The sequence below is a fragment of the Ostrea edulis genome, chromosome 10, assembly GCF_947568905.1.
Source record: "Ostrea edulis chromosome 10, xbOstEdul1.1, whole genome shotgun sequence".
In the NCBI taxonomy this organism is placed as follows: domain Eukaryota; kingdom Metazoa; phylum Mollusca; class Bivalvia; order Ostreida; family Ostreidae; genus Ostrea; species Ostrea edulis.
Genome location: NC_079173.1, coordinates 44116253 through 44143020, shown reverse-complemented (window position 1 = coordinate 44143020; position 26768 = coordinate 44116253). Strand labels below are relative to the sequence as shown.

At 36.0% G+C, this 26768-nt stretch overlaps 1 protein-coding gene and 1 long non-coding RNA gene across 2 annotated transcripts; both read left to right on the top strand.

The window, feature by feature from the left end:
- The first annotated feature begins 269 nt into the window (after positions 1-269).
- On the top strand, positions 270-6267 carry LOC125666183 (uncharacterized). The gene is made up of 3 exons (XR_007366561.1): positions 270-363; positions 5657-5794; positions 6134-6267. It is a non-coding gene; the product is annotated as an uncharacterized LOC125666183 (long non-coding RNA).
- A 3162-nt stretch (positions 6268-9429) lies between these two features.
- On the top strand, positions 9430-25322 carry LOC125666150 (cytochrome P450 3A24-like). Its single transcript, XM_048899284.2, is given in 15 exon segments — positions 9430-9512; positions 9720-9896; positions 12150-12246; positions 13039-13091; positions 14135-14231; positions 14342-14461; positions 16008-16096; positions 19451-19596; positions 19920-20047; positions 22161-22272; positions 22704-22861; positions 23094-23182; positions 24141-24278; positions 24372-24534; positions 25129-25322. Coding segments are annotated over 14 exon segments (1542 nt in total). The 5' UTR covers positions 9430-9512; positions 9720-9822; the 3' UTR covers positions 25207-25322.
- Positions 25323-26768: the final 1446 nt, after the last annotated feature.

The window sequence follows — 26768 nt, the reverse complement described above, 5'->3', positions numbered from 1 at the left end:
TGAATAAAAATATTGCAATTGAAATAAGAAATCAATACAAAATACCGAAATTTTACTCAAGACTTGCTTTTTACAAAAAGGACATGATTTATTTCAAATAGAGTATAATGGAGAAAACACGAGCAATCAGTCAATGTTATATTAACGTTTATAGCCCTAGTCTCCTCTTGTCATCAATTACTTAATCATAATAAAACGCTTACGTAATGTCAAATGTTTTTCCATGTGATTTAATTCAGCATATATATATATATATGGATATGCAAGGTGAAAAACCATACAGTTTATAAAACTTGTACAGAGAAATGAAGGTCTTCATTTTTTCCTTTCTGTTCCTTCTTGGTACAGCTTCGCTCGTGTTGGGTAAGCATGTTAATAATTATATTTCAAATCTGTCTATATTGAAAAATAAAAAAAATAATTCATGATTTCATACTATACTACTCGAAATTTGATAAGGATCACTAGGTTATATGTGTGTAATTTACCACTAACATAACAAAAGACATAAATTTGACCCAGAAACGTGTTTACTCAGGTTATGAATGAAAATTCATCAACGGCATGAACTTTTATCAATACGGAATGCTTGAAATCTGATTACAACACCAAAAGGCATTTCATTACAAAAAGTTAACAGCAAACCAGAGAAAGAATTACACAGTTTTTGGGGATAGTCCATCATTACACTTAGTCGATGAAGTGTCAATATCGGGTATGGCCTCCCCTTGCATCAATGACGACTTGGCAACGTCGGCCATGCTGTCAATAAGCACCCGGATGTTTCCAATGGGAAGGTTGTTCCACTCTTCCACGAGGGCGTTTCCGAACTCTGCCAAAGTCGTGGTTTGTGCTCTACGGCGTGAAAGGGCACGTGGGTACGTTAAGGCAGGTTATGACAATTTTAACTGGGATAATATCCGCGAAACAATGTGACGTCATAATTGAAATAAGTATATCACTAAGTATATATTAAATTCCGATTTTATTTTTTATTTAAGTTTTATTTATGCATAAAATAAACCATGCAGCTACTAAGATCCAACGAAATTCGAAATGCTATACTGCTGTTGTCTGATCGATATGAAAGTAAACTGATGACGTCATGACTAAACATCGAATGACGTTGACACATGCGAGGAATTTGTTTATGTGTGCCATGCAAATATCGACAAAATGTGGAGTATTTGAAATATATGTCATGGGACGTATGGAATATATAATGTGAAACGCTGAGAATTTATTGATATTAAGAAGGTATGTTGATATCATTCATTGACAATTTTGTTTAACGGAGAAAACATTTCATTTAGCATGTCGATCCGATTTTCCTCTGTCACAGACCGAAATAAAACTGCAAAAGTAGCACATTAGGCCGCATACTTTTAGAGACTTTTTATACACCGTTTGAAAGGTCATAAACTAATGTACACGGCAATTACTGATAGAATCGTCTGTTAAGAAAACTTTTAAAGAAAACTGCATAGCATCAGTGCAAAATGTAAAACATGGGCTAGGCCTAGATGGTTTCGTGTTTAAATGTTCAATAATTATTTCTTATTGAAAGTGGTAGGATTCTATCAGTAATTCTGATATACTATGGGTATTTTACCGTCATTATCGCCAGTTAGACCAATATTTAAATCTTGGGATAATGTGTTACTTTTACATTTTCCATTAAGGTACCTCCATGATCTATTTATAACAGTCATGCAATGACGTCATACGGAAGCACATGTTTGTCATGTTGTTATGATACAAAATGTTCTCATGTAAACAACCAAAATAGTTTTTAAGAGTTAGTAGCTCCCTCTCTCTGTGTAAGACAGATTTTAAAAATTATGCAGTTTACGTGCATAAATGAAGCATGACCTGCCTTAACATACCCTCGCAACCTGCAGCATGTTCCATACATGCTCAATCGGGTTCAAGTCCGGCGAGCGCGCTGGCCAGTCCATACAGACAATTGTCTCCTGCTGAAGGTACTGCTCCACCACCCTGGCGCGATGAGGACGGGCGTTATCTTCCATCAGGTTGAACTCAGGGCCAACAGCACCAGCGTAGGGTCTGACGTAAACATCGAGGATCTCATCTTGGTACCGCACCCCGTCATTGTTCCTCTCTCCAGGACATGAAGATCTGTTCTTCCATCCCTGCTTATTCCACTCCAGATCATGATGGGACCACCACCATAACAGTCATGTTCACTGATGTTAGCATCATGGAAACGTTCACGTTGTCGTCGCCACACTCGGTGCCTCCTGTCTGTAAAGTCCAAACAATACCTGGACTCATCGGTGAACAGAACTTGAACCCAATCATTCTGTGTCCAAGTGACATGATCTTCAGCCCAGTCCAATCGCTCCCACCGGTGTCGAACAGTCAGAGGAACTCGAACCCTTCTCGAGTTGAGACCTGCATTGTGAAGCCGATTCCGTATCGTCTGAGTGGATACATTCACCCCCGAGGCGTTCAGGAGGTCGTTACGTAGGCTGGTTGCTGTCCAGAAGGGATGGCGTCGTGCCTGAAGAGCCACAAAATGGTCTTGGCGTTGGGTTGTCGACCTCTGACGACCACCCCCATGTCGGTGTGCTGCTGTACCAAAAGTTTCCTGTCGGTTCCAGGCCCTGTTTACAACGCTCTGGCTGACGTTTAGTGCATTTGCAACGTCATAATGTGAATAGCCAGCGTCAAGCATTCCAATACATCTGCCCAGTTGTTCTGTCGTCAGGCGACGCCTTACACGTTGAGGGGGGGGGGGGGGGGGGGGGGAGGTGGGGGGGGGGCATTGTGTTGATAAACGTAGTGTAAACACGCAAGTGAGTTTGAAATTTTAGAAAGAATCAGACACCGATGCCTGAGTGAAAATTGTGCAATGATAGCAAAAGCATAAACTGTGATGAGAAACGCATTTCCCATGGCATGAAATGCACGTGCAAGTTTGTTGAAGACGTTTTTGATTTCACTTGGACACAATATTGTCAATTATGCAGTTATTATTTTTTTTAAACAAAAAATATCGATAATCCTTATCAAATTTTGAGTAGTATATAACAATATTCTACTGTTTGTCAAAACTCTGTCCTTCATTTTCATCAAAAGTATTCAATTGCGTAGCTAAGAACGTTGATATAATTTTGCGTTGAAGGTGTAAGGTCGTAAAACGATTCACTTCTATCCTTTGCGCATGGTTTCCTCTTAGTTTCTTTTCATGAAAAAAGAGAGAGAAAACGAAATTGATGACAGAAATGCGTTCAGGAATGGCTGCTTACTGTTACTGGGTTTGGTCTGAACTGATTTCGAAGGTTAACTATCTGGTTATTGAAATATTGAGATGTAAGATACATGTAGGAGTTATGAGATTGATCATTGTTCGTTATCTTCACCTTTCATGTAGCATTCGCAAAATTCATATAGTTTTAGCGGATATTTTACCTCTCGTCTTCTATATTGTTGTTTAAAAAGAAAATTACAATGACGTCTCTAACTTAATTATGATTTTTTTTCCAAAACTTTCTAGACCGAGAAGAATAATTCATTCCCCATTTCAAAATATCATTGCTGACTTCTTCCTAGTAAATTCTCCATGGCCATTCTTGTATTGCAATATATTTCAATCTTAAGTACGTATATAGTTTGTTAGCTACGGCTAGACGTCTACTATGAGGGATGCTTTGAGCTTCTCCGTCATCAATTCCTCCTAACTTTTGTAAAAAAAAAAAAAAAAAAAAAAAAAAAAAATCTCACTATCGCTGGCATACAATGTTTATGCTTCCATTTGATTCCACACGCCAGAATATCCTACTTAAAATCAATTTTCACACCAGGACAAGCTACTAATATATAAGTTGATGCTACATGGGTTGTAGCAGATTTGTTAAGAGCCAGCGTTTTGTAAATTTTATTGGTGTTATAATGACTTTGCAAATACAACCTTTTGTTAGGTGGACGGTTCATATAAATTGTTTTCCCGTTGTTTACCTTTCATTACATACGGATCATCAAGATCCATATATAGAAACCTCATAACGGGTGTGACCTGTAAACAGGACATGCTTACTCCTTGTAGACACATAATTACAACCCCAGTCTGTGTCTGCTCTGTTCTCAAATTAGTCTTCTGTCTGTGTCTGTCCTGTTCTCAAATTAGTCTTCTGTCTGCCCTGTTCTCAAATTAGTCTTCTGTCTGTGTCTGCCCTGTTCTCAAATTAGTCTTCTTTCTAGGGATGATGAGATTGATCAAAGTCTATTATCGTCATTTTATTTTATCCTATTATCTTCAATAATTTCTGAGTGGGCAGAGCTGCAGATACCAGAATATAGATTGCAAAATCGCGAAAGTTTTGATGAATTACCACAAGTACTCAAGGTGAAGATAACGAACAGTGATCAATCTCATAACTCCTTTAGAGGTGAAGATAACGAACAGTGATCAATCTCATAACTCCTATAAAGGTGAAGATAACGAACAGTGATCAATCTCATAACTCCTATAAAGGTGAAGATAACGAACAGCGATCAATCTCATAACTCCTATAAAGGTGAAGATAACGAACAGTGATCAATCTCATAACTCCTGTAAAGGTGAAGATACCGAACAGTGATCAATCTCATAACTCCTGTAAAGGTGAAGATAACGAACAGTGATCAATCTCATAACTCCTATAAAGGTGAAGATTACGAACAGTGATCAATCTCAAACAGTTATCAATCTCATAACTTCCAACTGCCGCGGTGGCCGAGAGGTTAGAGCGTTCGCCCCGAATGCGGAAGGCCGGGGTTCGAATCCCGGCCACGACAGACCAAAATCATTAAAACAGGTAGTGACAGTTCCATCGCCAAACGCTCGGCATCAGGTGTGAATGTCACGGGTCCTCGGAGATGACCTTAAAAACGGATGACCCGTGTCACAGTAGGTGTGGCACGCTAAAGAACCCTCACTGCTCAATGGCCATAAGCGTCGAGCATAGGCTTAAATTTGAAGCCCTTCACCGTTCTTGCTGACGTCTCCATATGAGTGAACAATTCCCGAGCGAGACGTTAAGCAATCAATCAATCAATCAATCATAACTTCCATTATCTTAACTTAAATGTCAACTTCTCTTGCGTTTTTCTTAAACATTCTCAAATAATTTTCCTGATACATATATACATGTATTAAACAATCCATACCACGTGTTCATGGGCATGCTGATCATCAGTGTTTACTTGTTCTGTCATAAGGAGGGTTATTAGAAATAATCAATAACTTTTACACAGCGAGAACTCCCCTTACAGCTGATATGGCGGGTACTTCATGGACAGGTGTAGCTTGTAAACATTGGTATTGATCTGTAGAATCGTATGTTTTCTTCTAGTTTCCTATTCTGTTCTTCAGCGCAAATTAAATAAAACAAATGAAAGGACATTGTTATATAGTTTATAATTCTGGTTTCCTATTCTGTTATAAATTCTGGGTTCGACTAAGACATTTAAGACAGTAATCCTTATTCATTTTCTCCGAATATGTTCCACATAATGTTGTTACTTTACGTTATGATATTGTTAAAGGTCGATCAAGATAATAATTGCATATATTATACCGTTAGCATATATTTCAAATTAGAACATGGAGGTAAATACTTCGATTAATATATTGTTTATTCGTATTTTACAGGGGATTTCTTACCCAATTGTCCACCTTTTGGAGAGATAGCAGTTAGTTACTGTGGACTGGGGTTACAATGTCCTTTGGGATATTATTGTCATGAAAGATCCCTGTATCCAAACATTTGCTGTAGGAAACATCTTTATGGTAACTTTTAACATTGTATAGCCAATGCTTCAATACAATGATTTGAAATATGTATTACAAGTGAATAGGTCCACACACATTTTATTCACTCCCAAATCTAAAATAATTTACATATAAAATTATCGTGATGTTCAGAAATCAGAAAAGCAAAATAACATTGTTTATTCCTGGTGATACAAGTTAAATCAATCTAAGATTTTGGTTTTACAACATGTTCAGATATGTCAAAACATCTACCAAAATAAATGAATATCGAATGGAATCGTTGTGGGTTTCTTAATCATTTACACGTCTATATACTATGCATTTTAAAGTAGAAAAACTTTTTATCCATGGTAGGCCATCACGAGTACTGACGGTGGCCATCACGTGTACTGACGGTGGCCATCACGTGTATTGACGGTGGAGGAGGAATGGCATAAAAACAATGTTGATCACGCAGAAGACACTGATTAAACAGATTCAATATTAAATAAACATCTTTCTTGTTTTCTCTTTGATGGCAGTATTTCATTCACAATTATATGCTGAATCTCTAATACTATTCACGATGAAAATTCGATGAAGTCAGTTTTACTGTATTGCTGATATTATTAAAATCGATGAGACGTGATATTATGAATTCGTTATAAACGGAAGATAACTCCTGTATGTTCATTTCTCTACAAGGTTCAGCAGAAACAGTCAAGTATTTCCACTTTGATTTGAATAAAAGATTCAAAAGGATTTTAATTGTAAACATCTGAAAGGGGTTGCATACCGGTATCAAATACAGCAGGCTATGTATCATATTTCTATTAAAATATTTCACTGGAGAATGGTGTCCATGTCTCTCAACTGATTCGATAAACTAAAGTTTGTTTTAATTCGAGATAGGCTACTGACAAACAAGTTGATGTTGCAGGGTTTTCAAAAGTCTCGTTTAAAGTCAGCATTTCACAAATGCTATGGTCGTTACAATGATCTATTTGTTTGCCATTACAACCTGTCATTAGGTCTGACGTGTTTCATGCCGACTGTTAGGCGGTTCTTGGCACACTGATTTTGACTACGGATTACTCCGTCAACCTTATTCCCCCGTTTACCTGATCAAGATGTAGGGGCTCATAACGGGTGTAACTGATCAACAGGGGAATGTCTACTCCTAGGCACCTTCCTGCTCCCACTTCTGCTATATCTAGGGGTGCGTGATTGCTAAACTCTCTATTTTGTATTCCTTATGGGATTTATGAGATTGATCATTGTTCGTTATCTTCACCTTTCATGCAGATGCATATGAAAACATCTTTTCAAAAACGTTTTCTAGAAACAAGATGTTCATTATTAATTATATCAATGCAAGCCTCACCAGGCAATGTATATTCAAGCTGGTTCAAATCCCCCCCCCCCCCCCCGACATAGTGTGAAGCCAAGATAGGGGATCTATGTTTTTCTTGGGAATATATAGGAAACAATCCTTTCAAAACCACAACGAACATTATTAGTCATATCAATATTCAATCTGCTTCAGGTAGTTCAGATTCATGTTTGTAAAATTGCATGCGCTCCGGGAATAGATCACATCAAGAAATCGAAGTTTAATATGGGAACATACAGAAAATTGAGTAAGAGAACCCTTCCTTAGTACGAGTATGAAATAAAGAAATAAAGAAATCTCACTGAGGGGACAATATTTGCAGTCTAGGACAGGCTTTGCCAAGTCCTAGACAGTGAATCTGCTTTCAGAGGCACACCTTCCCTAGCCCAGAGGAGTACAGAATGAAGAATTGTTTTTCTCACATTTTACCCACAGTTTAGTGCATGATTTCGAGGGCTTAGAAAAAATTTCAAATTATCGAAATCCTCATTTGAACTTCAATGCAAAACCAAATTAGACAGCCATAAAAAGCATGCCCGAAAATGGTTTACATTGTGAGTGTAAACTAAAAAAAAACCACCAAGATCGTCCACCAGAAAGCTATATCTAATTGAAATTTAGCCAAAGGCTGTCCACCAGAAAACTTTATCATATTGAAATTTAAAGAAAAATACAAAATATTATACTTCACAATGCAACGTAAATCAGAAAAATATGATGTCACAATCAAATGACGTTGCAGCAGTGTGAGACAGAAAAACCTCACATGGATGTCTCACATGGGTAAAGTCGATCTCACACTGGTGAAAACGTGAGAAAAATTATTCTCCCAGAGTTACAATAGATAATCCAAATACAAATGTAGAATTCATTTTCTTTTAAGAGGCATAGAGGCAATTGGGCTGAAAATTTTATTTTTCCATTTTTATTGTTTACAATCAGTATTCTAATGGTTAACCAAAATTTGAATATCATTTTTTGAGTTACAAGTGAGATTCAACACACAATTATTTGTTATGTAAACAAGGTTCATGCCATGGTTTTGTTTACATATAGATTGCTTAATAGAAAATAGCATGTTTAAAACAAAATGAGATGTGCTAAACACTAGGAACTATTGTATGGTGTTCCAACTTAACTTGTAAATTGAAAAATCTGCTTTAAACGAACTTTTACTGGTATATTTACCTTATATAAATGAAAACATGGCAAGAGCCTGGTTTACATAACAAAGAATTGTAAGCTATGTATCTCTCGCATACCTCGACAACTGACAATCAAATTTTTGCTGACCATTAGAAATACCTTAATTAAGTATTCTACACATAAAACAAAAATTTCACCTCAAATCGTGTCCATGTCCCTTTAAATTCAACTTTTTAACCCTTGGCTCAGGGATTGTATGCATATTGTTTAACGTCCCTCTAAAGAATCTTTCACTCGCGTTAACTGGCCTTGGGTGAATCAAACGTAAAATAATTTATGCATACAAGAAAGAAAATCTTTTGCAAAGTTTTTTCTCCAGAAGTCCCCTGGGGATCCGGGTTGGAATAGGTCCTCAGTACCTTTGATTGTCGTAAGAGGCGACTAAATGGAGCGGTCTTTCGGATGGGACCGCACAAACCGAGGTCCCGTATCACAGCAGATGGGGCACGATAAAGATCCCTCCCTGTTCAAACCCCGTAAACGCCAAGCATAGGTCTAAATTTTTTCGCCGGTTTAAGGCACCACTTGTTCCCTAGCAATATAGGAATAAAGCAGAATAGATATACAGTGTATACAGGATCTCCCATGGTTTGTGGTTTAATCAGATAGAAACATCTAACGAGTTGGATATAAATCATATTAAATCATAATCCATGAGATATTCTCGGCATATTACCCCTCCCCGTTTTCTATTTACCTTTTTACTGTTCGGCCTTCATAGTCGCAAAACACTCTGTAACTACTATGACGCAGATAGAAAAAAAGTGCCCATTATAATACACAACTAAATCATGTTTGAGAAGATTTTTTTTGCAACTTTTGAAGTTAAGCAAATTAGAGCGTAAATTTTAACAATTAAGTAACATTTTATTCTTGAATTTGACTATTTCATCACAGTTTTCTTTCAAGTTAAGTCATCTGTATCGGAGTCGAATATCACACGTGGTCTATTTTGGGTGACGAATTTGAATCGTTTTGGATGTTCACCATTATTTTCCACCATTTGCGACTCCTCCTATGACATTTATCGTTATGTTACTTTCAGTACTTTGATTTGTTTTAATACTACGTTTTTTAATAGTGCTGAACAGCTGTAATGCATGACCCCGTGTTAGTTAATTTACTGAATCCACGATAAGATGAATCTAGAAATAGGTCAGTATCCCTTGAGAGGAATGTATCGTATCGTATTTTATGTACGAGTGATTATTAAAATCCCCCTTATACTTTTCGTAAACAGGGTGAATATATAGAACTATGGCCCCGATTTGAATGTCACCGTCAGTGAATGATTACAATGACAGATATCACCCAGTATATGCAGTAGATGTCTCACATTATATTTTGGAATATTCATAACAGGTGTAGTACGGACATAGACCATTCCATCACCGGATAATATGTTTAAAGATTGAAATTCCTAGCCAGCGTTCCGAGGGTTGCACTAGTGGACGACTTTCCAGCGATGGAGATTTTAGGCTTGGTCAACATTAACACCTGGATACTGACGGCCACCCTGGTGTGTGTTTGCGTTTACCTGTGAGTTTAACTTATTTCATTGAAAACTACTAATCTGTTTACATAATATTCAGGTAAACTTGTTATTATGAAAAGGTTGAGATAACGAATAGTGATCAATCTCATATCTCCAATAAAGAATACAGTAACAAAAGTAGGAAAAGCACGGACCCCTGGATATACCAGAAGTGGGATCAGGTGCCGAGGAGGAGTGAGCATACAGTACCCGCCAATATTGGCATTTCTGTCGTGTTCTATCGTGCATGTGTCCTATCGTATCGTGTGTTTATCTTATCGTATCGTGCATGTGTCCTATCGTATCGTGTGTTTATCTTATCGTATCGTGCATGTGTCCTATGGTATCGTGTGTTTATCTTATCGTATCGTGCATGTGTCCTATCGTATCGTGTGTTTATCTTATCGTATCGTGCATGTGTCCTATCGTATCGTGTGTTTATCTTATCGTATCGTGCATGTATCCTATCGTATCGTGTGTTTATCTTATCGTATCGTGCGTGTATCCTATCGTATCGTGTGTTTATCTTATCGTATCGTGCGTGTATCCTATCGTATCGTGCGTGTATCCTATCGTATCGTGCGTGTATCCTATCGTATCGTGCGTGTATCTTATCGTATCGTGTTTTTGCGTATATCAGGTTTTCCATATATCTTGAATTCGTTTATCGTGTATCTTTAAATAGGAAACTATCAGAATTAAAATTTAATCTTATAAAAAAGTACGATACTCGAAAGTTTTATTCGATTACGATTGGAGAGCAAAGCTGACGATTATATGGTACAAGAGGAGCTGTTTATCTGTCCAGAGAGAGTGAAAATTTCTCACAATGTCATTCTATAAGTAGTCTGCAATATTAGCAGTGGTTTGTCGAGGAAACCAAGTACAGTACATGTAAATCTGAAAGCTCCTTCATCTCAGGTTCATGAACAGTGTTGTCTTAAAACACTTTGTAATTAACTCTAATAGAGAAATAGGAAGTTAAGATTTGAAAGGGGGAAAAACCAGTAAATTACATTGTTTACAATATATATCTTAATAAAGGCTCTTTTCCTTCCGATTTTTCTCACCTGTATTCTATTTATACACCAACTACTGAACCTGAGCGCGTTTTATGTATTACAAAAAACATCTCATCTTGTGTTATATGAATATTCTAACAGCAAACAGTATCAGCGACGTTGAATTCACACATCTAGAGGATTAAATTTTGAAAAGGTGAAAGGATGTTGTATTTCCCAAAAGCCTGCTTACTTGGGCGTGACTGTAATGTCATCGTGTTTCCATACTTGTACCTGTGCCGATAGTCATAATAATAGACACGGGATATTTCTCACACGGGTCATATGCCGGTTTCGATTTCACATAGTATACACCAAAAGTTTGAACCGTTTCAAGAGTGCAAAGTTTTAAAAAAAAACCCGCTCTTTGTTGATTTCTTTATTATCATTTTTTGTTTGTTATTAAGATATCAATTTGAATAACAATATTCGAAGTATAGGCTACTTATTAATATAAAATATCAAGCTTAGTGTAGACGTATCTAATGTATGAAGACAGTGTATCCTGCGGTGGGGGTTCTAAAGCGGCCATTGAATGATATGATTTTAACTGTTGAATGAACGGTTGACTTTTGTCTCGATGCAAAATATCCCCTCCCTCCTCGCCACACACAAAATAATGCTTGGTTTATTTTACATTCCAACAAAGTTGAATTGATATGGTATTGTAATTTAGCTAATTTTCAGTCATAATTCATTTTAGAAGATCGTGGTCATTACTGCGTTTATCATGAAGATCGTTTATTGTGTTTTGCGCTTATCAGGTTTACCGCTTATCCTAGCATATCGTGCGTGTATCCTCTCGTGCCGTGCATGTGTCATATTGTATCTAGCTGCAGATCTGTAGCGTTATGGTTTTATATTCTTGTCTTTGACCATAACGCTACAGTTCCTGTAACGTAAGTATTGTGCAATTTACGGCGCAAGATTTTCTGCGCACGTTTAGGGATGTATTTATCCACTTTCCAGCATTGGGCAATCATCTACCCTTCATTCCCTAATTGTAAACATATTTTATTACCAACCTGTATATTTTATCCACCTCTCAATGAACGAAGGGAAGTAAAACAAAGAAAATCAATCACCATCTTTAACATTGTGATCTGTAATGGAGTGCCTAAGTATGCTCACTTCATGAAAACAACGAAAATTGATTTATCACAACCAGTAAACATGAGAATCTTTTTTGTTGGATAGATATACTCGATGGAAGCACAGTTTATTCCAAAACTATGGAATTCCTGGTCCCACCCCCACCCCATTCTTTGGCGTGGCCCTCCAGTATAATCGAAAGGTAAGACGTCATTTAAAAAAGGAAGCGTGATTTTATTACCCGTGGTCGTTATTTGCGACATGTTGTAGGAAAATCAAATGTAGTGCGTCATGCAAATTTCTTACATCAAATGACGCGCATCATGCAAATTTCTTATATCAAATGACGCGCGTCATGCAAATTTCTTATATCAAATGACGCGCGTCATGCAAATTTCTTTTGAATTCGTGTGATAAATCGCTGAAAAATATTTTAAAAATTTCACATTTAAGTTTTATTTTTGCTTATAATTTTTCTTTAAATAATATATATTCTAGATGAATGAAAAACCGACATTCGTTGTTTTAGTTGAGCATTCGACACCTAAGCCCACCCAGATCATAATCACATCTACATGTTCAGTAATTTGACACTCAAGATTTAGATTTCTGTGTGAGATTTGTGTATTCCAATGAAATAAAACACTCTTGAGAAAATTATGCGCTAAACATTGAACATTCAAAATTACAAGAAGGGGGTGTACCGGAAGTTTTGTTCACAACACCTGATAAGGAAAACGTTTAATGGATATATGTATGCATTACAGACATACATGATGCGATTTGTCAAAATCATGACATAGTCATGATATAATGATACAAATCAGATACATATGTTACAATAAATTTAAATCATTTTTTAAAATAAAATGAGAAATCATCACAATGATACTATCGACTGCTGACAGTAGAAAATTGGCATTTAAGGAGAGTCATGCTGATTTTGTTCTTTAAACAAAAATGATATGTGCTCGGTTTTTATTGAACTTTATAGGGCTTAGCTGTGACAAACCAGGAAATGGCGAAGAAATACGGCAATGTTGTTGGGCAAGTAAAAATATTTGAGATGTAAATTTTAAAAAATGATAATAAATATGATCCAAATTGTCATAATTTAAGCTTTTGTTATCCAGCTATTGTTATGATTTAATGTTTCGGTATTCTGGCGACATATTCCCTTGATGACTTGTAGTTACATAAGCACAAAAAACGTTCGGGGTGCTGTTGAAATTAGATCGAATCTATACACAACAAAACTCTTAAGTGCCGAACGGCAGAAAGCTTTAACTTTTTGATATCGGATGTGGTGTAATCATTTTCCCTAGGACGTGAAAGTGTTAACAAGAATCATTTTACACAGTACTGGGAGCTCTATCACATCCTCCTTTAAGAAAGCAAATGTGGAGCCACCCTGGTTTATCGGGGGGGGGGGGGGGGGGGGGGGCTGTCGCAATATGCATCACAATAATGTTTTTCGAAAAATATAGTGCAAAATGTACAATATTACGATATATCGCGTTATGAAATTGATTTCTTTTGATTTATTTTTTCCGTCATAAAAAAATACAGATTTTCACAATTCTGACCTACAGTATATTGATTTCCTATTTGCCAACAGAAATTATTTTAAATATTAACTTGAGAATAGTTTTTTCTTGAAATCAGTGATTTTACGTCAATAGCTTTTGAATTCAAGACATAAAGAGGTGCATCCGAAATGTCCCAAATGTATACAAAAACATCGATATATATCGATTTTCTCCTTTCTATATCGCTATTCTCCTTTATATATCGATATTCTCTTTTATATATCGATGTATTGTATCAAGCACTTAAACATCGCGATAAATCGATGCAACGTATCAAACACTTAAACATCGCGATAAATCGATGTATCGTAACAAGCACTTAAGCATTGCGATAAATCGATGTATCGTATCAAGCACTTAAACATCGCGATAATTCAATATATTGTATCAAACACTTAAACAACGCGATTATTCAATGCATCGTATCAAACACTTAAATATTGCGATAAATCGAGTTATTGTTGTGCCGCTATCTTATGGTCGATAATTATTCCATTTTAGAATATTCATGGGTCTCCGCCCTTTGATTCTGGTATCGAATCCAGATAGCATAAAAGAAATAATGATAAAGGACTTTTCCCGCACTCCCAACAGACCAGTGAGTGTGCAGTACTCCTTAGGTGATCAAACACCCATCTAATTTGATATACTTTCGTGTATAATTATGTGACGAAAGTTCGTCAACACAATTCTATTATCTATTGGCAGAAGACATTATTCAACGTAAGAAATGAGATGAAACATAGTCTCATCAACACCGATGATGACCATTGGCGATTTCTAAGGAACACTTTGCTTCCGACATTTTCATCGGGCTAGTTGAGAACGGTGAGTGTACAAACCTATTCTGTAAATCAGATTAAATTCAATTCTACAATTTTTAATTCGGCGTAATATTTCGATATCATAAAGTAACAAGCTTCTTAAGCCCAGTCGCCAATGTAGAATTATTTCCCCACATAACATCGACAAAGCCGATTTGTAGAAAATGATAATTAATTGATCGATTGTATATTGTTTAATGTCTCACTCAAAACTATTTCACTCATAAGGAGACGTCACCATTGCTGGTGAAGGGCTACAAAATTTAGGCCTATGCTCGGCGCTTCCGGCCTTTGAGCAGCGTTGAATCTTTATCGTACCACACCTGGTGTGACACGGGGCCTCGGTTTTGCGGTGTTTTCCGTCTCATTTAGTCGTCCCTTACGTCAGACAAGAGATACTGAAGACCTGTTATAACCCGGATCACCATGAGCTCTGAAGAAAATTTTTTTTTTCTTTCTGTAAATGACTTACAGTGTGTTTGTGATACATTTGATTTTAAAGACTCTGATTCACGATTTTCTCCAAAATTGTACTTTTCACTTTTAATGATTAAAATCTACTGTTTAATTATTAATTATTTCTAAATTACTAAGATTTCACATATATTATGTATAGGTTAGACAGGTAATACGTTATCACAGAAGCTCATTTTAATATTTGTTTTGTAAGCAAAGATTGCGGTATGTTATTGTTTAAGAAATTTTCAAAAGAAATGGATATAGATATAAGTTTATTATATCTTTCACATTTCAAGCATTCTTTGGGTGAAGTGTGTCATCTAAAAGTTAAAATTTGTGAGTATGCAAAATCAAGATGCTTTATATGACAAAATTAATATTTCATTGGTTTGTTTGTATACATAAAAAGAATCGAGTCTTTTTTTTTTTTTTTTTTTTTTTTTTTTACATAACACAGATTTCACGCTAAAATATTGCATCTACTTTTGCATTCGGAAGGTCTAAATTTTGGCTGTCAACATTAAATGAGTTATATTTTTAATATTCGATATCAAAAATGCGAAATATCTTTTTTAAAAACGTGAACCAGTCCCTTTAAAGGCATAAGGTCTATCTTTTATCTAAAAAATGACATCACAATATTTTGCAAGAAGAATTCCAAAAAACCCCACAAATTTGTAGTATTAATTATGAGTTATCTATAGCTGCAGCGCTTTGAAATTGAAGTCATTTTGACGTTTTAGCCCTTTAAAAAAACTTTGTCTGGAGGACAATATATTAAACTGGTACCCCGCTGATTGGTGGCTACAGATGCGAAGTCAACAGGGTACCAGTTTAGGCAAATGAGAACAGGGAATTATTTTGTAATTACTATCGTACCCAATGTGTTTATAAACATTCTGAAGAACTTTTTGTGATTTTCAAATTATGATCTTAAATTTTGCCACCTTTTTGGAACGTGCAAAATTTCACCAATATCTTAGACCCTATGCCTTTAAGAGATTGAGAAGTTCATAAATGCTCTAGAATTGTAGTAGACTTGACGTTTGTGTAGGTACAGTATAAATTCCCTATGGAATTATCTATTTTAGATGGAGCCATTATTTAAAGCAAAAAGTGAACAATTACTGAGGAATCTGAACAGACAAGTAAAAACTGGAAAACCAATAGAGTTCAAAGAGTGAGTAAAGATAAACACTAGAGACAAGTAAAACCTGGAAAACCAATAGAGTTCAAAGAGTGAGTAAAGATAAACACTAGAGACAAGTAAAACCTGGACAACCAATAGAGTTCAAAGAGTGAGTAAAGATAAACACTAGAGACAAGTAAAACCTGGACAACCAATAGAGTTCAAAGAGTGAGTAAAGATAAACACTAGAGACAAGTAAAACCTGGACAACCAATAGAGTTCAAAGAGTGAGTAAAGATAAACACTAGAGACAAGTAAAACCTGGACAACCAATAGAGTTCAAAGAGTGAGTAAAGATAAACACTAGAGACCTCAAAGACTAAGTACAAAAGCAAAAATCAGGAGCACGAGTATAATCATCAAAAACCAATTAAGGTTGATCGATCCTCATGTGATGTCATCGGTTTTTGCAAAATCTTTATCTAATTAAATTTTGCGCATAATTGAAATATATCTTTTAGAAGAATTTTATTCACTGAATAAGATAAAATAATTTGGTAAACTTTTGATACTGAAAAAGTTGTTATTTTCCATAGATAATCAACTACTGTAAATATATTACATTTGGCTGTGTATTCTATTTAGCGCCTTTGGCTGAACGCAGCTTCCGCTAAATCAAGTACATCGCTAAATGCCATCCGTAAATCTAGATGTTTAAAGTAATTCTTCACATTCATTTAAGGAATTAATGGTAAAGTATGAATATGTTTTGTTCTTTATTAATGAAATAATGCATATAAATTAAAAAAAAAAATAAGTTACACAAGAAAAATCAATGAAATTGAACATGCATTTTATTTATTTTCCACGGAAAAACTGACCGTGCTGACGTATATTAGTATCGTTTTACAGTGAAGAAACAGCGTCCAATATTCAAGATTTTCTCCAGCCTGTTTTTATGTTTTGTGACAGAGATATTTAAGTACCCAAAGCGTGATCAGAGCGTATGATTAGTACTCAACTGAGTACAAATTCTCTTTTTCAGATTCAAAGGGGTGGATCTTGAATTATAAATCAGCTGATTAAAAAAACCCGCTAAATCAAATACAGCCTATTCAGAAATGCGCTAAATCAAATCTACGCTAACTTGTTGAAAAAACGATTTCCGCCAAATATCGTACACGCCAAATATAATACGTTTACAGTATTTATAATTTTTAAAATGTTGTCAATGTCAATAACTCCTATGCTGGAATTTCCTCTACTGCATGTCTATGACACAATGATTTTCCTAATATCCACAATTAATTTTATATATATCCATGAATTATCAGTTTTCTTACACTGTTGACATTTAAGAATTTTTATTTCAACAAAATTTTATTAATTTTCATCATTCTGTTTAACTAAAATGTGTGATTTTTTATGTTGATATATACTTCTGTTTTTCTATGTCTGACATCTTTAAAAAGGTGGCAGCATACACATTTGCTATGGTTATTGATTAGATTAAACTATACTGAGTGGAAATTAATACAGGTTTTCCACTTTTAACCATTAGTATTGATAAGTCACATGAGGATCGACCCACCTTAAATAATGACATACACACAGTGGTTTAAGGTATTTATTTCGACCTGAATTGCCGTACAGTCGACAGGAAGTACAATGTATTTTAGAAAAGTTGTATAAACATATTCCTCTGTAGTAGTTAGAGCTGTATGGACTGTGGATATAAGCTGGATAGTTCAGTGGTAGTTGTGTTAGGGTGTATAGACTGTGGATATAAGCTGGATAGTTCAGTGGTAGTAGTGTTAGGGTGTATAGACTGTGGATATAAGCTGGATAGTTCAGTGGTAGTAGCGTTAAGGTGTATAGACTGTGGATATAAGCTGGATAGTTCAGTGGTAGTAGTGTTAGGGTGTATAGACTGTGGATATAAGCTGGATAGTTCAGTGGTAGTAGCGTTAAGGTGTATAGACTGTGGATATAAGCTGGATAGTTCAGTGGTGGTAGTGTTAGGGTGTACGGACTGTGGATATAAGCTGGATAGTTCAATGGTAGTTGTGTTAGGGTGTATAGACTGTGGATATAAGCTGGATAGTTCAGTGGTAGTAGTGTTAGGGTGTACGGACTGTGGATATAAGCTGGATAGTTCAGTGGTAGTAGTGTTAGGGTGTATAGACTGTGGATATAAGCTGGATAGTTCAGTGGTTGTAGTGTTACGGTGTACGGACTGTGGATATAAGCTGGATAGTTCAGTGGTGGTAGTGTTAGGGTGTATAGACTGTTGATATAAGCTGGATAGTTCAGTGGTAGTTGTGTTAGGGTGTATAGACTGTGGATATAGGCTGGATAATTCAGTGGTAGTAGTGTTAGGGTGTACGGACTGTGGATATAAGCTGGATAGTTCAGTGGTAGTAGTGTTAGGGTGTACGGACTGTGGATATAAGCTGGATAGTTCAGTGGTAGTAGTGTTACGGTGTACGGACTGTGGATATAAGCTGGATAGTTCAGTGGTGGTAGTGTTAGGGTGTACGGACTGTGGATATAAGCTGGATAGTTCAGTGGTAGTAGTGTTAGGGTGTACGGACTGTGGATATAAGCTGGATAGTTCAGTGGTGGTAGTGTTAGGGTGTACGGACTGTGGATATAAGCTGGATAGTTCAGTGGTAGTAGTGTTAGGGTGTATAGACTGTGGATATAAGCTGGATAGTTCAGTGGTAGTAGTGTTAGGGTGTATAGACTGTTGATATAGGCTGGATAGTTCGATGGTAGTAGTGTTAGAGCTGTGTGGACTGTGGATATAGGCTGGATAGTTCAGTGCTAGCAATTTCGGGTTCTATTCTTTGCTCAGCCATAAATTTCTCCTTTTCTATACTATGAAATCATTAGAATTCGCGGTGGCTCAATTTTCGTGGAATTCGTGGGTACCCCTCACCCACAAATTTACATCCCCAACGAATAAAGAATCATAATCAAATTCTATAGTTATTTTTCTTACAAATATATAAATCCACGAAATTACGTCCCCATGAGCCCGTAAAAATTCAGCAGTCCACGAAAATTGGCCCCCACGAATTTAAATGATTCTACAGTACATTACATCTGGAAAACATTAACCCGGGACCCCTGCATTATTAGTCAGGTGCTCTAACCACTGAGCTACCCAGGCCGATATCCATTGTCCATATAGCCCTACTACATATTTTTTTCAAAATTATATTAATATTTATACAAGGTTATCGATACGAGCTATTTTGTTTCCAGAAATCGAAATTAATTTGATTTATCAATTTTTCTAATCAACACAATGTGATATGAGCAATTTTGCTTAACAGGAAGTATGTACCGCCAACCGGAAGTTGTTTATGTATGTTAATGCATTGACTGTGTCTTTTACAGAGTGTTTGGTGCCTATACAATGGATGTGATAGCCTCCACTGGATTCGGTGTTGACATAGATTCCCAACAGAACCCAGAGAACGAATTTGTCAAGAATGCTAAAATATTCTTCAATATTACATTCACTCCAATTCTAATATTGATTTGTAAGTAATTATTTGAATGGCATATCCTTTCAATACCACTACTGTAAACATGAAAATCTTCATGTAGACTCTGTATGTGAATTTTATGATTAGAGGGAAATTAGTAAAATTGTCTTACTTAGTAAACATGTTTTCCTCTCTATATTATCATTGTAATTTCTTTCTTTCTACAAATTGATTCCCATATTTACAATATATAAATCGCTAGACTTAAAATCTACAAAGCGTCATTTTATATTGGAAAAGGATATAATTATGATAATAAACCTCCATATTTTATGTCGTTTGCAGTCTATCTGAATAAGAGACATATTTCTTTTAAGTAATCTTTCCGAAATTTGATGTCATACTGGACTGGTTTGGAAAATCTCCTTTGAATCGTGTTGGATCTATGGCCTTTTTCAGAAATGTTGCCAAACAAGCTATTAGATTTAGAAAGGATGAAGAAGAGGTAAAATTTACAATCATGATGAATCTTGAATAAAATATGAACATAGGTTATATATTGTTTGTCCTTTTAAAGTCTGTTGCTTAGCTGGTTTCTTTCGATGACATCAGGATTAAATTGTAATTATGTTGCCTTTGTAAAGCAGATCAATAATTCCAATCTCGCAGCGGTTTTCGTTTTCATCTTGATGACATTTCACTAAGAACAGCTTATTAATGAGATTCTATCACATCTCATCATTAATGCACTCTCACAGCTCACCACTAACACGCTGTCACAACTCATTATTAACACACTATCACAACTCATTATTAACACTATCACAACTCATTATTAACACGCTGTCACAGCTCATTATTAACACTGTCACAACTCATTATTAACACTGTCACAACTCATTATTAACACACTGTCACAACTCATTAAACACACTGTCACAACTCATTATTAACAGGCTGTCACAACTCATTATTAACACTGTCACAACTCATTAAAACTGTCACAACTCATTATTAACACTGTCACAACTCATTATTAACACTGTCACAACTCATTATTAACACTGTCACAACTCATTATTAACACGCTGTCACAATTCATTATTAACAGGCTGTCACAACTCATTATTAACACTGTCACAACTCATTATTAACACTGTCACAACTCATTATTAACACTGTCACAACTCATTATTGACAGGTTGTCAACTCATTATCAACAGGCTGTCACAACTCATTATTAACACTGTCACAACTCATTATTAACACACTGTCACAACTCATTATTAACACTGTCACAACTCATTATCAACACTGTCACAACTCATTATTAACAGGCTGTCACCACTCATTATTAACACTGTCACAACTCATTATTAACACTGTCACAACTCATTATTAACACGCTGTCACAACTCATTATTAACACTGTCACAACTCATTATTAACAGGCTGTCACAACTCATTATTAACAGGCTGTCACAACTCATTATTAACACGCTGTCACAACTCATTAATAACAGGCTGTCACAACTCATTATTAACACTGTCACAACTCATTATTAACAAGCTGTCACAACTCATTATTAACACTGTCACAACTCATTATTAACAGGCTGTCACAAATCATTATTAACACACTGTCACAACTCATTATTAACAGGCTGTCACAACTCATTATTAACAGGCTGTCACAACTCATTATTGACACACTGTCACAACTCATTATTAACACACTGTCACAACTCATTATTAACACACTGTCACAATTCATTATTGACACTGTCACAACTCATTATTAACACACTGTCACAATTCATTATTAACAAGCTGTCACAATTCATTATTGACACTGTCACAACTCATTATTAACACACTGTCACAATTCATTATTAACAAGCTGTCACAATTCATTATTGACACTGTCACAACTCATTATTAACACACTGTCACAATTCATTATTAACAAGCTGTCACAATTCATTATTAACACACTGTCACAATTCATTATTAACAAGCTGTCACAATTCATTATTGACACTGTCACAACTCATTATTAACAGGCTGTCACAACTCATTATTAACAGGCTGTCACAACTCATTATTAACAGGCTGTCACAACTCATTATTGACACACTGTCACAACTCATTATTAACACACTGTCACAACTCATTATTAACACACTATCATAACTCATTATTAACTCTGTCATAACTCATTATGAACACATTGCCCCAAGCAGTTTTAACAATGTCATAACTAATGAATAAAACACGGTCACACCTCGTCATTAGCACACAATTACAACTCACTCATCATTAATACATTATTGTAACGTATCTTTAACACACTGTTGAGTAATAAAGCCAAACTGATGCATAGTTGGAAAAAATCTGTGAAATGTTTATTTAAATCGCAATCGAAATTTACATTTGGAGTTCTGAAAACACCACTCATTTTAGTTTTCATTTTGAAGTGCTAGATATCTTTTTTAAAAAAACCACATGTATCATGCATAGCTGAAACACTGCACAGTATGTTAGTCAATAATGTCTATCCCCAAACTCGTGAGACGTTTGTGATAAAAATACCTTGCCTGGTCATGTTCTGTTGTTAGAAACGTAAAGACCTCCTGCAGATGATGTTGAATGCCCACCATGACACTGACGTTAACGATGATGAAGCAGAGCAAAGCTACAAGGGTGATGCTGACAAATGGAAGAAAAGAGGTACTGAGTACATAGGATATAGGGCTCACGGCGGGTGTGACCGGTCAACAGGGGATGCTTACTCCTCCTAGGCACCTGATCCCACCTCTGGTGTGTCCAGGGGTCCGTGTTTGCCCAACTATCAATTTTGTATTGCTTATAGGAATTATGAGATTGATCACTGTTCGTTATCTTCACCTTGCATACAACACTGTCAAATGCATTACAAAACTATAACAAGAATACTGAAACAATGTACTGGAGCAATGTAAAATTAGTTTAAAATCAGGTAAAAACATAAAAACACTGGAACACTGTAATATTAGGTTAAAAACGATACTGGAAGGAAGTTCGAGTACAAGAGTACTGTAAAATTAGGTAGAAAAAAACCAGAAACTGTCTGAAATTTTATTTTACCACATTACAGTTTAGTCAATGAAATGTTCCCACAGGATTATCCATGGACGAGGTTCTGGGGAATGCTATTCTGTTTATGCTGGTGGGATATGATACCACGTCAAATGCTCTCACTTTCGCTTCATATCTTCTGGCAACTAATCCGGAATGTCAGGAAAAACTCATCGAAGAAATTGACACCGTGCTTGGCAAGGTAATTTTCCTCAACATACTGATTAACTGGTACAGTTAATTAATATCAAAAGGTGGTTAATTAACAAATTCATGAATGTTCATTAAAGATTCATCACATTAATATGTTATAAAACCAAAGAAAATGTACTCGTGAAAATATAGAAAAAGTACCTGTCTTGCTCATATAAAATATAAGATAAATTCCATATACAACTATATATTTACATATGTGTGATTATTTTTGATGACAGGAATGTCCAAACTATGACAATGTACAGAAACTTGAGTACCTGGAACGAGTATTTTGTGAGTCTTTAAGACTTTATCTATCTTCAGCCAGGTAATTCTTTTGTACTGTAAAATCATTTTCGGTGGGGGTAAGGGTGTCATATTCCTCTAAAAAATTTGACAAAATTGACAAAATTCAAATCTGGAAGTCAGTTTATGAAATAAATTCGTGCTATTGAACATTTTAAAATGTTAAACATTACTTAATAAGAGAGAAAATAGCTCACGTGATTAATTATGAAATATATATACACTCTGATTCTTTATTGAACAGTAATTTTTTTGGCGTTAATTTCAAACCCATTAAACTTAAAATGATCAATTTACGAAATTGACAGGTCAAAGGTAAAATGTAAAAACAGATAGTGACTGCTTGTTAAGCCTTTAGAAGTGTAGGGTATTGGTGGGTCTTTTAGGTGAGGTCTAGAAAGAACCTTCACTGGCAATGCCCAAAGTGTCATATTCAAACATAGGTCTAAATTCATTGTACTTCACCTAGAGTTGGTGATATCTCAATATATGTGGAAACATCCTTGGAGGGACATAAAGTAATTACAGAAAAAAACGCCATTATAGCGAAGTGCTGGGAACGATCAATTTTGATTCGTTGTAATCGTTGTAAATGTTAATTAATTTTAAATGCATTTGCTGTAACCATCTATTACTGTACCCAAATAAACAGACGAGGATATTGATGAGAAATCTCATTTGAATTCACGGGGGCCAATTTTCATGGACTTGTCGAGATTTCACAGTTTCGTTGGGATGTAGTTTTTGGACTGTTTCTGTATTTTAAAACATTATTCCATTGTTGTTTAAAATTCGAGGGAAAATTAAGTCCATATGAACTCCAATGATTCCACGGTATCACATGGATATTTAGGTCTTTTACATCCTCTGAACAAATCTGCTTGACAGACTAGAGATAATTTTGTCATCACTAATAACAAAATACCATGACAAGATAAGCCTTCAGTGATTTTAGGTATATTTACTTTTTGACATTTCAGGACAAACAGACTGGCAGAGTCCGACATTGATATTGAAGGTTACACAATCCCTAAAGAAACCGATATCTCATTTCCGATCTACAGCATTCACAGAGACCCTAAACACTGGGAAACCCCCACTAAATTCGACCCAGATAGGTACATAGATTTTCGAAGCAATCATTTAATTAGAAAATCAAAGAGTAATGAACATTCTTGAGAAAAATGTGATTCCTGTTCTGTTTCTGTTAGGTTTTCCCCTGAAAACAAGGAAAGGAGACATCCATACGCTTATCTTCCATTTGGACACGGACCGCGCAGCTGCATAGGCATGCGCCTCGCTCAGGTGGAGATGAAGTTCGCCATTTCTTTTATTCTGCAGCACTACAGATTCAAAACATGTGAAGAAACAGAGGTAAAACTTTATATCATGCACGTTAGACATTATACATACTAGAGTCTAGGTAACTCTAATGTTCTAATACTAACACAGACATTGTGTGTGTGAAATGATTCAATGTTTGAGATTATTTTTGCATGGGGGAAACTTTTCCACCCAGAAATTGGCTTTTAATGTTATATATATGGTATAATATCATATCCAATTGCTGTCTGTGTCACAAAGACACAGTCATTTCATACCGTAGTCATATTTAACTTTGCTAACTTTGAACATGTGACACCGTGGGGATCGATTTAAAATAGGTCCGCAGTACCCCTTGCTTGTCGTAAAAGATGACTAATTGAGGTGTTCGTTCGGATGAAACCGCAAAAACCAGGGCCCCGTGTCACAACAGGTTTGACACGATAAAGATTTATCTCTGCTCAAAGGACGTAAGCGCCGAGCATAGGCCTAAATTTTGCAATCCTTCACTGGCAATAGTTATCTCTCCAAATGAGTCAACGGTTCACGAGCGGAAAGTTAAACAATATACAAACATATATATATATATGAAATATATTTTTACCATATGATAATGGTATTGTAACAATAATTATCATTTTCCAGATTCCACTCACTATCTCTAAAGGCGGACTGTTGAAGCCAGAAAATGGAGTTAAGCTTCTGTTGGAAGCGAGATATTAAATCATTGACACCTGTCAAGTTGTTTCTGGTGCCTGTTCTTGCAAATTAAATCCATCATTTTATGTACACTGTATATATAACTACTCTAAAGCTGAAATAAAAAATATGCTTGCGTTCCTCTGTGTTCATATCTGCGTAGACTTTGGTGCTCAGGTCTTCGTTTTATCTATTAACAATAATCATGTTCATTCAAATGTCGATTTTATATAATCCTGTAAATAAAAGACAGTATAGAGCCATCCATATCAAATTCGTATTTAAATATTTATTTCAAATAGATATTAACGGCAAACTAACAACTCAACTCTACGACAAACGGGATGTTTTCAGTTTCTCCACCCCATATTATGTAGAAATATTCCGTTATCACCTTCACACAGTGTTTAGATATCTCAACAGGGGGTTTCAACAGTCTCGTTTAAAATCAGCATTTCGCAAAATTCTATGGCCGTTACAACGATCTAGTTTGCCAATACAATCTATCAGTGGGTCAAATGTTGTCTGACGTGTTTCATACCGATTGTGAAGCCGTTCTTGGCACATTGATTTTGACTGCTGTTGAACTATTTGAACCCCTGCACCATCAGCTTGTTTGTCGGTAGCTTGCCTCGATTCAAAAACTGATCATACGCAGAACAAGTTCTTGCGTATCGAATCAGTAGATGTATATGCACACCATATATAGGTAATAATGGAAAGTTGGTACATAAAAGGAAGTTGACGGTGGAGAAGCTGAAATCATCCCGTTTGTCATAAAGTTGAGTTGTTAGTTTGCCGTTAACATGATGAAGCAGATGTGGACGACTCTGTGGTGTCTTTTATATCGAGTTCACAGGGATTAATCGAACCGACATATGAATGAAAAATAGTATTGTTTATAGATAAAAACGTCGTCAATATATGTAAATGTCGAGATCATGATGCCTGGTGCCAGAGTATTCAGTAAGTTAGACGCTACAAACGACTTCTGGCCAACTCAACTGGATGAAGAGAGCTCTCGTTTATGTACCTTCAACACCCCTTTTGATTGCTATCTATTTACGAGAATGTCATTTGGAATATAGTCGATATCAGAAGTCGTTCAGCGTGCGATCTCAGAAATGGTACTAGACCGCGATAGAACAGTAGACGACATCATCGTAGGGGGTACCACAGTAGAGGAACAGCAGACGACATCATCATAGGGGGTACCACAGTAGAGGAACAGCAGACGACATTATTATAGGGGGTACCACAGCAGACGACATCATCATAGGGGGTAGCACTGTAGAGGAACAGCAGACGACATCATCATAGGGGGTAGCACTGTAGAGGAACAGCAGACGACATTATCATAGGGGGTACCACAGCAGACGACACTATCACATTATGGGTAGCACAGTAGAGGAACATGACAAACGTCTGGAGGCAGTATTTGACTGAGCGCTGAAATTCAACTTCAGACTCCGTGTATACAAGGTGTTAGAAGGTACCTATATACGTCATTGATTTACTGATGCAGACCTGAAGCCGGAAAAATCAGAACTGTACAGGAAATGGAATGCCCAGAAAATGTGAAAGAG